This window comes from Buteo buteo, chromosome 20, assembly GCF_964188355.1.
Source record: "Buteo buteo chromosome 20, bButBut1.hap1.1, whole genome shotgun sequence".
Taxonomy (NCBI): Eukaryota; Metazoa; Chordata; class Aves; order Accipitriformes; family Accipitridae; genus Buteo; species Buteo buteo.
In genome coordinates this window covers 2,936,845-2,949,714 of record NC_134190.1, presented here as the reverse complement: position 1 = coordinate 2,949,714, position 12,870 = coordinate 2,936,845, and the positions used below count along the sequence as shown (strand labels likewise).

General features: G+C 38.4%; 1 protein-coding gene across 3 annotated transcripts in view; it reads right to left on the bottom strand.

Annotated features, from left to right (window-relative positions):
• Positions 1-12,870, bottom strand: part of TGFBR1 (transforming growth factor beta receptor 1) — a 36,361-nt gene that overhangs the window by 19,771 nt on the left and 3,720 nt on the right. For 2 of the 3 annotated variants that reach the window (XM_075052392.1, XM_075052393.1), the window contains exons 2-4: positions 8,041-8,292; positions 7,424-7,666; positions 2,278-2,508 (exon numbers count right to left, since the gene is read on the bottom strand). In XM_075052392.1, the coding sequence (XP_074908493.1) occupies positions 2,278-2,508; positions 7,424-7,666; positions 8,041-8,292 (726 nt within the window). Of the gene's footprint in view, positions 1-2,277; positions 2,509-7,423; positions 7,667-8,040; positions 8,293-9,946; positions 11,975-12,870 lie in introns of those variants that run through there. The other variant, XM_075052390.1, reaches the window with a different exon arrangement.

Genomic DNA, 12,870 nt, shown 5'->3' with positions numbered 1-12,870 from the left:
GCTGAACGCCACTGACAGCTGGTCTACCTGTGCTTGGAAACACTTTCTAATCTATACATGCACCTTCTACGTGAAGGCACCCCCCTCACCTCCCCAATTTTACAACTACTATGGCCAGCCAGATGTTCCCCAGCAGCTGTGAAAAATATGCAGTTGCATTAAGAGGAGAGACCTAACTAATGCCTTTACTAGTAGTGAGAATTGCAGCATGACGCTGGCCCACATTTACACCACAAACTACATGTCAGGAGATACGAGTCCTCAGCATTCATGATGGATACACAATTCTCACTCCTGAGAATTCTTCTCCATATATCACTGAAGCTTTCAGCAAGCACTGAATTGGGATTGCACAAGTAACACTGAGAATTCTGCACTGGTGGGTTAAAAACAATGATCCAGCTTCCCCCATCTGCTCAGACCGCAATGCTGTTAGAAAATAGAGTCGGGAATAGCAGCACTTTCAAAACACGTCTTTATCCATTTTTTGTAAACCAATTACCAACTAGTTCAAGAAAGCAGAAGAGCCTTGCCCTAAAGCTTTAAAGCCTCAAATAATGGCATGACCTACCAACCAAGGATTTTTTCTTTGTATGTACCGCATATTAACAATAGAAACCAGAAACAATTCTATATCACATTATATTACAAGGGATCTAAAGATGACCAAGTCAAATGGAATTTCATCCTATTGCATCTGGAACCTGAGCCAGCAATCAGGAAATTATTTTAGGAACCCACTCATTTAGGAAACCTTCCTCATACCTCCTCTGTACAGTAGTCAAATGTATTTTGGGGACAAACTATCTATGGGTTTGGGACAAAATGGGAGACTGGCTGGGATGCTTAGCCACAGATAGATTTTGTTAAAAGTTACAGATAAGGTATTGCAATATACCCTTTACGCTTTTAGTGAGACATAGTACCTAAGGCTTCTGCAGGGATGAATTTTCATTTATGTCTTTAATGCAACTGATATACTAATTTTAAACTCAGGCTCCAGATACTCCCCTAGGTCCATCAGAACAAACTCAAGCTGTCAGGAGGTGCTATTAATATCCAATACAACTTAAGGCAAACTGAAAGTAAGACAGTTTCTAATGGTAAGCATAATAAGCTGCAGGAAAAAGTTGCCTAGTATGCTGTAGATCTGCAAGCTCTTGGAGGTTAACAAGTTGCACAAAAATCTGTTATGAGCAAGTTAGCTATAGCTAACCCTTTCCTGAAGAAAGGAAGTGTTCTGCATAACCTCTTGGGTTCTGTTCCAATTCTACAGATTTCTATAGATACAGAAACTTGAAATTAATCTAGTGATAACTAAAAAGAACTCTATTTACATGTATACTTCAACTACACTAAAACCATTTAGGAATTTCCCACAAAACCAAGAGCCCTTTAAGAATCCAGGATGTGTGTGAATTCTTGACTCCTCCCTAAGGTGACAGAATTTTCTGTTAAAGCTTTCTTTACAAAAAAGTCAAAGGCCATTTGTGGTGAAACATGTAATTTCAGATTAAAATAACTGAATGAAACAGCATAATATTTTAGCCTCCCTTAACGTGAGAAATTAAAAATTGTTGTTAGTTTTGCCAAATTTTCATGTCTTAAATTGGACTGCAGGAAAACCCAAGCAACTTTCATCTTACTGAAACCACAATAAATCAAGTTGAAGAAATGGTTAAAACTCTTCCTCTTAGTGGATACTTAAAGGCTTATCAGGAAAGCTTCAGGAAACAGGTACAGTTTTTAATACTAGGAACAAATCATTAATTCCCTTTTTCCAATTTCTTTCCTAACTGGAGTTCTAAATGAATATCTCATATCTCAGTCTTAAAAATGAATCCTCTACCTCTTACTTTATATTAGGACAACAGGATTAGACATGATCTCTTTTGGTCCCACACATGTATCTTATTGGGCTATTAGGGAAGTACAGGTACAGGTATTAAGCAGATGTGTGAGCTGACAGGATAAGGCATCGCTTTTTTTGATACCAAACTTAGTAAGTATTTTAACTTGCTTGTAGAAATTACACCTCATTAAATATGCAATAATTTTTTAAAAAGAATTAAACAAAGCATGTTTTCCAGAAAAAGGAAAATGTACTTTTTGCCTTCATTAAACCTATGAAAAGCTTGCCAAACTCTGAAATATACTAGTAACAAAATTATTTTTTGCTACTTTTAATGGGATCCTTACAACTTTATCTTCCCCTCCATTTACCATCTATTCTGACTGGGTACACAATCAGCTAAATGAATTCATAGTATCACTAACCTTTGTTGTCTGCTGCTATAAATCCAAGAATGTTTTCATGTCGTAGCATAACTGTTTGATAAATTTCTGCTTCGCGAAACCATGAGCGTTCCTCTCTTGAAGAGAAGATCTTCACAGCAACTTCTTCTCCTCTCCACTTCCCTCGCCAGACTTCTCCAAAGCGACCCTTACCAATGCTTTCTTGAAGTACTATAGTTCTTGCAATTGTTCTTTGCACAAGTAAAGGTAAACCTAATAAAAAGATTTAACATTAACCTTAAACATCACCAACAAACAAGCACTTAGCAAAAATACTAAATATAAGATCTATATTCCATTAAGATATTTCTTTTAGAATGCACATAAACTCTTCTAAGATTTTAACAACTTGTTTTGAACTGCTAACAAGCAAGTAGGTAAGATGCTGCCTTCAACCTTAAAGGCCAGCAAAACAAGCACTCAAAGATATTATGCTAAAAACTGCCTCTACAGTTGTTGAAAAGAAGGCACAAACTTCCTTCCAGTTTAGAATTTTGACAGTTGTTGATCCATAAAGTTTTATTTTAATGAAAAGAGAGAAACAAACCATGAAGCAATCAGGACCAGGATTGAGGTTTTTTGTTTGTTTGTTTAAGAAAAGGGTCTGCCCGTAACTCTCCTAGCAAAGCAGTTCAAGAGCACTTTTGCTACTGATTCATTTACTTGACGTGACTTGGTCCATTTCCAAGTTAAAGTTAAACCATGCTTATCAGCAACGCTGACTGCCAAAAGTTTACACTTGTGCCCAAGTATGCCAGTAGCCTGTCAGTGCTCTCAAGCCACTGTAAAATAGGAAAACATTGTTGTAATGCAAGCTTCCCATTTTACAGGCCATTCTTGTGCACCTTGCTATAATTATACTTGAGAAAAATGCTTACATTCATCAAGGATTTTATAGCTTTGAAACATCTATGTGCTTTCAACTCACAGCACCTGATAACATGTCGCAGTAAGTTTATACAACAAACAAGAAGCCCTGGCATCCCCCAATCCGGGTGGGGTTTTGTTTACTTTAAATCTTTCCTGCTGTAACTGCAAGGCTTGTCACAGAATTCTGCAGTGATACTACACTGCAGGATGAACGTATCAGCCAGGTTATCTCCTCTCAATAAGCTCTTTTGGTATAGGATTATTTCATTTACAGAGTAATCTATTACTTCACAATCACTGTTCCACTAGCTGATAGAGCAACATCTGTATTTCCTTATGCTATAGAAAATAAATCCCAACTAATAGCTCAAATAACTAGTTCCTGTCCGTCTCTGGACATTGTTTGCTAGTTAACAGCACAAGACAGACATCTGATCTGGTCACCAGCATTATCAAGCTTGTGTGTCAGTCTGAGGAGTGCAAACTAGAACACTGCAGTGTTCAGAGGAGTTCAAGACTTCCACACTTACAGGAATTTTCTGCATCATCTGTGCTGACAACATACCTACGTGAAGAAAGGAAGGCAAAAAAAAGGACACCATACCAGTGATTTAATCACTCATGTGCTATAATAGTTCTTACTGAGAAAGTTAAAATTTTTTGCTGTAATAGCTGTCCTCAGGTCAATTGTACTGCATGCCCAAACTGTAAAGGCTCATCTGTGAGGCCTAACTTCATTCTTTATGGACAGACTTTTGACATGCAGAAAAGGCCAGACTAGAACAACCACAGGATCAAACTCAACCCTGAAAACGTAAAATTGGACTTTGTTAGCCAGAGAAAGCTTCCTCCTTTGTACTTATGTACTACTGCAGAATCCACTGGCAAATGTTAAATACAAGCTGATTTTGTATACTTGAAATGCGTGATATGCCTAGTATTTTCTTTTTCCTGCAGCTGTTTCAGTAAACTGTACATTTTCAGATGCACTGCTCTTAATTTGCTATACCATTTATAGACATCCCTACTTGTTTAAAAAAGAGGTCCAAGGATATCAGTTAACCTCTAAACAGATACTAAGCTCTAAACCCTCCGGACATGAAGCACTTCAATTTCAGATTACAAACCCCTAACCATCATGTTAATATGTCACAGTACAATAAAAACCCTCCTAACTGTGATCTATCCACCTTGCTCCTATACTTATTTTTACAGTACTTACAAGATTCAACTTCCTTCTGTTTTTTGCAACTGTGCTTTCTCTTACCACTGCTGCTGAACAAAACCAGAAGATTGGAATCCATATTTATATTACATCCGTATTCCTTACGGACTTTCTGTTGCAACTGACTAGCCTCCTCTTTTTGCTATAGAGGAAACACAGCGATGTATCGCCAGGAACTTGAGCAACTGCTTTACCATAAACCAGACTGCCTGAGAAGTAGCTCATCGGAGGTAGCTACGTTAGCCTTTGACATACACACCGGGCACAACTGTACTTGAAGCTCTTGGGAGTGAAGTTTCTTTTAACCGTGCACTAAGAAAGATGACAGTTTGCTAATCAGGAGGATGAGAAAATTCAAGCCCATGTTAAAATCATCAGCAGCTCATTTAGTATCTTGTCTTCAGCCACAGTCATCCAATTTATCCCTGAAGCCTTCATCATCATCTTCATACATCATAACAAAGTATCCTCAAGCCTTCTGAGAGTTTAACAAAAGAGTTCTTTTTCTTTTCCATATCTTAACTGTACTCTGATTAGTTTGGATCAATGACTGTCCAACGTGTAAGAAGTTTGTACCCGATTTGGATAATTCGGGAATTAAGGAATTAAGTTCTAAAGCGCTAAAAGTAGCCAACAAGAACAGCTGCTAGAACTTTGTTCTTATTCATATTCTTGTTTGTAAGTCTCTGCCCAGAAGACTTCCTCTGAAGACTAATAAGAAACCCCAATCCTGGTAAAAATCTCATTCCCTTCAAGCTTCTATGAACCACAGGTAAGTTTTTTAAGGAGTTTTACAGTCACTTCAACTGACTCAACTTCACATTGATTTTTGTGACCCTTTGGATTTCTAAACACTTTAAGTTCCTGCTTGAAGTCACCTACCAATAATAACCAAAGCTTCTCCCTGCTGTTTTAGGCAATTATTCCTATTTCCTTGCAACTAAGTTACTTTGCCATTTGTGAGTTGGAGACTAAGAGCTGGGCATCCCAGTCTGTCTATACAATATGTAGTTGATATTTAGAGATTTGCCTCATGATCTGAAAATCATTCTCAGCTCCAAAAGACTTTTAAATCCTTCTCTTAGAAGCTGCGGCTTGAGCAGAAGGATCTATTCGAGATGTTTCATCAATTCCTTTCATCAGGCCTCTAGCTGTTTCAGGTCTTGTTCGTCATGGAACAACAGGGCAACACTAACAGAAGTCAAGACTGAATAATTTATAACAGCTTACTATTCATCATTGCAGAAGATGAATCCTACTTCCCTTTTGACCTGATTAGGAAGCTCATTTTTAGAGATCTGATCACTTCTCTGTTTTATATGCTTCTCTTCAGAGAACACTGTAATACAAACCTGTAGAATCCTTTTTATTTGACTATGAACTCTTTCGGTCCCTCAGTATGAATTTAAGAGCAGAACATGTACTTTAGGTCACCAGGTCCTCAGCTGTGCCTCTCAGGTCTGGATTATTTTGTCTGTTCTGTACATTTCCATTGTGTTTCTTGCACCTATCACCCCAACAGCATCCCTTTCACACAGTTCAGTTTCTGCCAGGGTTAAACTCTATTTTAACTAGCAGCTCTGACTTTTCTCCCTTTAGTGACCCTGTTCCCCACCTCCAGTTTATTCCATAAATGTACAGTCTTGTCAATTTTAAATGTGCTGTACCAAAGTCTGGATTAAAATACACATTTCAATGAGATGCAATTGCTGCAGGCGTATTTCAGGACACAAGAAAATTATCAGTTCAAGTGCTAGGACACTGTAAATTAGTCAATCAATGACTATATAAATTTTGAGACAAAGCAATACAAGTCATTATAAATATATACTCTGCCAACAGTACAGAAAATAAGTACTTGAAGTACTTCCCATCCCACTGTCATAATAAAAGGGAAGCATAAAATACTAAATAAGGCTAATACTTGTCTTACAAACACCTGAACAACATGGAACTCACTGCAGCTGAAGTTAAAAGATCACTCTTATGGAAACACCCAGTCCTGTTTTACAGGGAACATGACTTTGTCTTTCAAGCACAAAAACAAACTAGTGAAGAGCTTTCCTTAGGGGTAAGTAAAATTCAACCATATCTGTTGGTTTTCTTCCTCTGATGCAGCCATCAGTAGCCAATGCTCAAATACTGTAGTAGGTCAGGTGCTCTGGGAGGCTAGACCAGCTGGAGTGTCCTAAAGCTCTGAAAACTAAGTAATTCCACAACATGCTGCTTTGACTTAAAGTGTAATTTGCAAACAGGCAAGGGAAGAGTCAGTAGTTTCTAACCATTTGCTCTGGAGGAAGAATCTTAAGTTTCTTGAACTGGGATTCCCCGCTTTTCAAGACCTTATTTTGAAGCAGTACTTCCAGAGTTTTCAAACATGAAGAGAGGCTCAGAAGCACCACAGGGAAGAAGGCCAGAAGGAAAATGAAGGAATATTCCTGACAACAAATGGAAAGACCAATTGACAACTAAGTCTGATGCAACATTATCGTAGGCCTCACTTCTGATCTAAAGCACCATGGGAAAGCAGCCATGTAGAAAGTGGCAGAAGTGCTGTGATTACCGACAGAAGTTAGAAGGGAACTATCAACCAGACAGTACATGTACCAATAGCTACAGATACAAATTAATTTTCAGTTTAAAGCTAAAGAAAAAAACTTCACAAATTATCTCAAGACCACAGAAGACGGTAATTTAGATAGTGCTGTGCAGAACAAAAAGGTAAGTGACTGAACCTTACTAATAGAGGAAACAAAGTATTTACAATAGCTGACTGTGATATTCCCTGCATATCAGACTGTACTCTCAGAATGACGAGGAACAGTAGCAGCAACTCAATATGTTTCTTTTATTTCACTTATTTCCATATATTGAATCTGCACTGATATGGAATGAATCTACATATATGGAAGTAGCTTTTCTAGTCATTTCTCCAGTTAATGATAAGTTTAAGTAGACTTGACAATATTAAAGAAATGCAATGCCTTACAAGGCTCAAAGACAAAGCAATTGCTACTAATAGCGTGACATTACCTGACCCGGAGCCTGAAGTTGTCATATCATAAATTAAATCCTTTAAAGTAGTTCCTTCGGATATAAAGGGACGATCCAGTGAGGGATCTTCTTCACTTGGCACACGATGATGAATTACAGTACGATTATGACAAAGATATAGAATCAACATTAGTGAAATGCAGACAAAGCAGACAGGTCCAGCAATGACAGCAGCCAGTTCCACAGGTCCTAGATTAGAAGCTGGTTTTCCTGGAGTAGGGCCTAACAGTAAAAATAAAAGAAAATGGTAAAACTATTTCTTTCTTTTTATGCAGCTAACAAAATATTTTGATGTATTTGTTAAAACTTTTGCACAATAACTTTTTCAAGAATCAAAATAAGTATTACAAAGGACAAAAGCAACTATGTGCTTACTCACGGTTTCCATTTAACTTGCATATAAGTCTTCAAAACCGGCCCTAACATCCCTATCCAGAAGATTAAATTTCTTGTTCAAAACCTCTTGAAATTTTACTTGCAGAATCTAAGGTATATTTTAGGCCTTCAAATTCACCTACAACTTCAAAACTGAAACTTCTGCTCTTACAGAATTTTGTTTTTAAAAAAATAAAATCAAATATGCCAAAACCCCTTACCTGGTGTTGGAATTGGAAGTTCTATTTTATTGCAGTGGTCTCTGTCACAGCAATGAGGCACAGTAATGACTCCATCTCTGGAGGAGGGGGCACAAACAAACGGCCTGTCTCGGGGAATCAGATCGATTTCTGCTATACACATACTGTTGTGTATGACTTTGTCTGCAGTTCGTGTCACTGAGGTAAAACATAGCCCATCTGTCACACACGTGAAGTTGTCTTTTGTACATAGATGGCAGTAACACTGTAATGCTGTATTGAGAAAAAACATTAATGTTAGTATTGGTACATGTTCTGAGTTGAGAAACACCTTGAATGACTAAAGAAATAAAAGTTCTAAAAACTAGGAGGCCTATAATCTTTTTCGTTACATAAACATGGAACTGTAACACTACAGAACAACACAACAAGGCCTTTTAGTGGGATAAAAAAAAAAAAAGAGATGAGCAGATGAAAGAAAGTAAAATTTAAAGCTAAAGTCATCTCTTCTTATACAGTTGTGTATTAAAAGAGAAAGCCTGCAATCCTAGATGTTTCTCCAGGTAAAGAAGTTCTATTATAGTTCCCCACACTAAAGATCTAGACTCTTTAATAACACTGCATCCTCTACAGCGTGCAATTCTGCTATTTTCAAACCAAATACAAATAATGCCTTTTTTTTCACAATAACCATGGGTATTGCTTTAGTAAGTGACAAATAGGATGCTGCTGGCTATCCAAGATTAATACTTTATACATTACTCGATGGCTTCAATTTTGTGCTGAGGGAAGGGCATATACAGGCTTAATCCTCATTAAAAGAACAAACCCTGAATGACCTGAGGACACACCTTTCACACAAGCAGAATATAGTTTTGACTTGTTATTTATGAAGCCACAGGAAAACATTGCCTTACATTACTCAAGTTCCTGGTTTACTAAAGCTATCAACTGCACTAGTAAAAGAGGGGGCATGGGGAGGGAAGCAGGAATGACAGACTAATCATGTCTAAGATGATCAGGTTTCATTCTCTAAATTGCAGAAGTTCTTGGAGAAGGAAGACTACTACTTCAAATTTCTTTCTCCATTCCTTCCTGCATTTACAGGACCAAAGCCAGACAGAAAGCAGTGTACCAGCAACAATAAAAATACCAATACACTCTGACTCCACTTGTTTATCTGCAGAGAGCAAGAGCTAGCATAGAATTTGTGTACATGCATGCAGAAAGATTAAAACCAGAAATTTAGACAAATTTAAAATCTTAAACATTCATGCCCAAAACACAAAAACGCACTGAGCCATAAACAAGCCTCTTTCAAGAGAACATACAAAATCTTACATCAAAGGTGTGAGGATTAATAGCTGGCAAAGCAAGAGATGCCTCCAAATCTGAAATCTGGTGTTCCACTTGAATTCAAGAGTTTAAGATAACCACCTGAATTGCCTTGGATTTTACATCCCTCTCTATGGTTGGATATCACGCACTCAAATAAAAGGTGATCTCAAATACATATTCCATCTCAAAGGCTTGATTCCGAGTTGTACCCCTTTCTCTGAAAAGGCCTCCTTCCCCCAAGATTTTGAATCAAAACAAATTATCGCCAGTCATTCTCTACTGTTACAGAAAAGACATAAGGTTCTTAGGACTCCCTACAGAAAGACAACCCATGTTTCAAAGAGTCACCAGCCCACAGACCAGTCAGAAAAAGGGAGAAAAAACCATGAAAAGGACTGCAAAACTATTTGTTTAGTATGAAGTTTACTGAACAAATAACTAGAAGGTATATGAAATGAGAACTGGCAAATGGGAAGGTAAATCTTAACAGTACTGTGGCAGGTACACCCGTCCTGACCGAGACCAAAACTCCCCAACTGTCCAAGGAAAGAGCCACCACCAGAAGCCAAGGTCTGGGGGTCGAACGCACCTTGCCCGGTGACGACCGTGACGTACGCCCCTCGGCCGAGGGATAGGAAAAGCAAGGTCCTTCGGTCGACAGACAAGGCTCTCTGCCAGCGAAACACCTCAGTCGAGAAAAGCTTCCAGATCCCTCGACCGCAGGTGACCATGAGCCCCGATCCAGCCGAGGTTATAAAGGCAGCCCACCGGGAGACCCTTCTTCCTCGGAGCCCGTCTTCGGAGCAGTGGGTCCGCAGCCGGAGACTCTCCCCTCAGATGGGGACGTCGTTGCAGGGCACTCCCCAGGGCTGAGCACCTTGCCTTATCCGAGAGCGATCTGTGCATTTTAAGTCATCTTTCTAAGCTTAGATTTGGTTAGTTTGCGTAGGGATAGCTCCCAGCTGACATCCTGAGCCTGTAAGTTGCGTTCGTCGCAGTGTTTACAACCTCATATTCCTGTCCAATCTGGCTGTTATACCCCAATAGATCATAACTATTCAAACTGACAGTTACACTTTGATATCATTAAAGAATGACGACTTTTGAAATTTATCACTGTCTAGTGTTTCTGCAACAAGTACCGCTTTTTGAAGATGCAATTTCCCACCTCCCCATCAGAGAAGTAAGGAAAGTCTTATTATTCAGAGTTTAACTATAAGAACATTTAACAGTTATTTTCCTGTTGGTGTGCCTTTTGTAATTTACACTTGAACAAAGTATTTTTTAACCCATTAAACCCATTAAAAGTTTCCTAAAATATTCACACATTGATATATATATGTCAACTTTCTTAACAAGCAGGCCTTTATCTCACTTGCTTTGTACCCATGACATTTTTTTTCTATTTAAACAATATTCTTGGCTTATCCTAACTGCGCATGCATCTGAATGCTTACAGTAAAAGACAGATATTCAGTAAGTTACAGTGAGTCACTGTACAGAGGCCCAGTTACTTGAAGTGAAAAATGAGGTTTGGGTTGACCTTGTTACACTTACGCATCTTCCCAATCTTGTGATGTTGTAGAAAGACACTGATACCACTATGACTAAGTAACGCATTTGGTGTCTTATCTTACTCATTCATTTTGTTCCCATCTCTCTTTTGCTAAAGAATTCCCAATGAGTGCAATTTGATACAGTTTATACTTTTGTTCCAGTTTGATGCCACTATCTTCTAGTCTCCTGCCAAGACACAGTACGCAGTCACACACAACTGAATGGTTTCCTTGGCACTGACAGATCACTACTTCCTTCTGAAGCTACTCTCCCCCTCCCTTAAAAGCAGAAAGCAATGCCTAAACAGCTGAATGGCCAAAGCTTCTAGGAATACAGGTTTTTTGCTGCTCTCTAGTGGACATACTCTTAAAATTAAAAATGCTTCAGCCCCCTTACTACTTACTCTTGCCACTTAAAATTCTTCATGCCTTCCAACTCAGGTGGGTAACAGAATTTCTGTATTTTACTAACAAGAAAACTAATTCAGAATCTTCAGCAACAATCCATATCAGGAGGAGAGGAAACAGAATTGGAATGTCCTTGCCCATGTCTCACTCTCCAGTTGTCTATGCGTAAAAGAACAAAGACTATGACCGTACAAGCGTGTTGCAGATGAGATTTAACATCAGTGGGATGAGGAGATGTCAATGACCAACTGTAGTTAAATCACTTCATTCCTATAAGGAAGTGTTTTCACTTGTAACTGATCTCAAGAAAAACATGTCATACTGTTGTCCTCTTGGAGATAAAATTTTTTGCTTTGTCTCCAAGTAGTCCATGTTCTTCTCAGAGAAGCATTACAGTAATTTTAAACTCTCAGAAACTAGTCAGGTCTTTAAGTTGACTTAAATGAATACATACATTTCTAGAATGGGTTGATAACAGTATGCAATGAAAGAATGGCAATGCTGATGTAAGCTAATCTTCCATAGCCAGTAATGTCTTTCAGGTATAATGTATTTCAATACATTCAATACATTTGGAAAACACCCTTTGAATCCACTACCACAAAAAAGCTCCTTCAAAACCACTAAACTCAAAGAGGAGGAAAAAAAAAAGTTTTCTCTTAGTCCATCTTTTCCATGGTGCAGAACTTTTTTTTTTTTAATTTTTTTTTTTTTTTAAGTATTACAACAGTGTTTGGATGGAACCACTACCATGAAGCTCCACTACCAAGTGCTGAAAGGTCATGTCTGTTTAAGTGATATGGGGCTTGGGAACTGAAAGTACAGACAGCTAAATGAATGCACCGAAGGTTATATAGACAACGACTGACAAAGCCAAGAACAGAAATTGGGTCACCATAGTAATTTAGTGCCTTCTCTATTGCATTTCCTCACTGTGCCATGACCATTCTACATAATCATTCCTGCTTTATGTGACTGACTACGATTACAGGAAAACAGTGAGACAAAGCAGTTATAAAAGTGTGTGTGCACGCGCATTATGACACATATCATGTCACAGAAGTCATCAACAGCATACTTCTCATACCTCAAACCGATTTAATAATAGATTAACCTCTTCTGTTGAATACAATTACTTGGGTAATTGCTCAGGCTCAGACTCTCAGTTTGACAGTTTTGTATTCCCTTTAAAAAGCCTCTCTTCCATGGGTGCTGCAGCCTGGAAAGCCCACAGCGGGGGTAAAGCAAGCTGGCAACATAAATGAGACACTGAAACGACGCAGCTTGACAAGACTTAAAATAAGTTGGCTCCCAAGAGCTCAGATATTAATACTATATACAAAACGTGAACAGAGAATTAAGTACACCCTGTCCACTTAACTTTCAGAAGTCCGTACCATTAGGTACCTATCGAAACAGTCTTTTTTGTATCTGTTGTGTTTCTGAAGTAAGAAAATTGCACGAAGCCTTTATTTTTAGAATTGCATAAAACCCTGCGAATCGCTACATAGTATGTGCTAACATCCTGCAGAACTACTTCAACCAGACA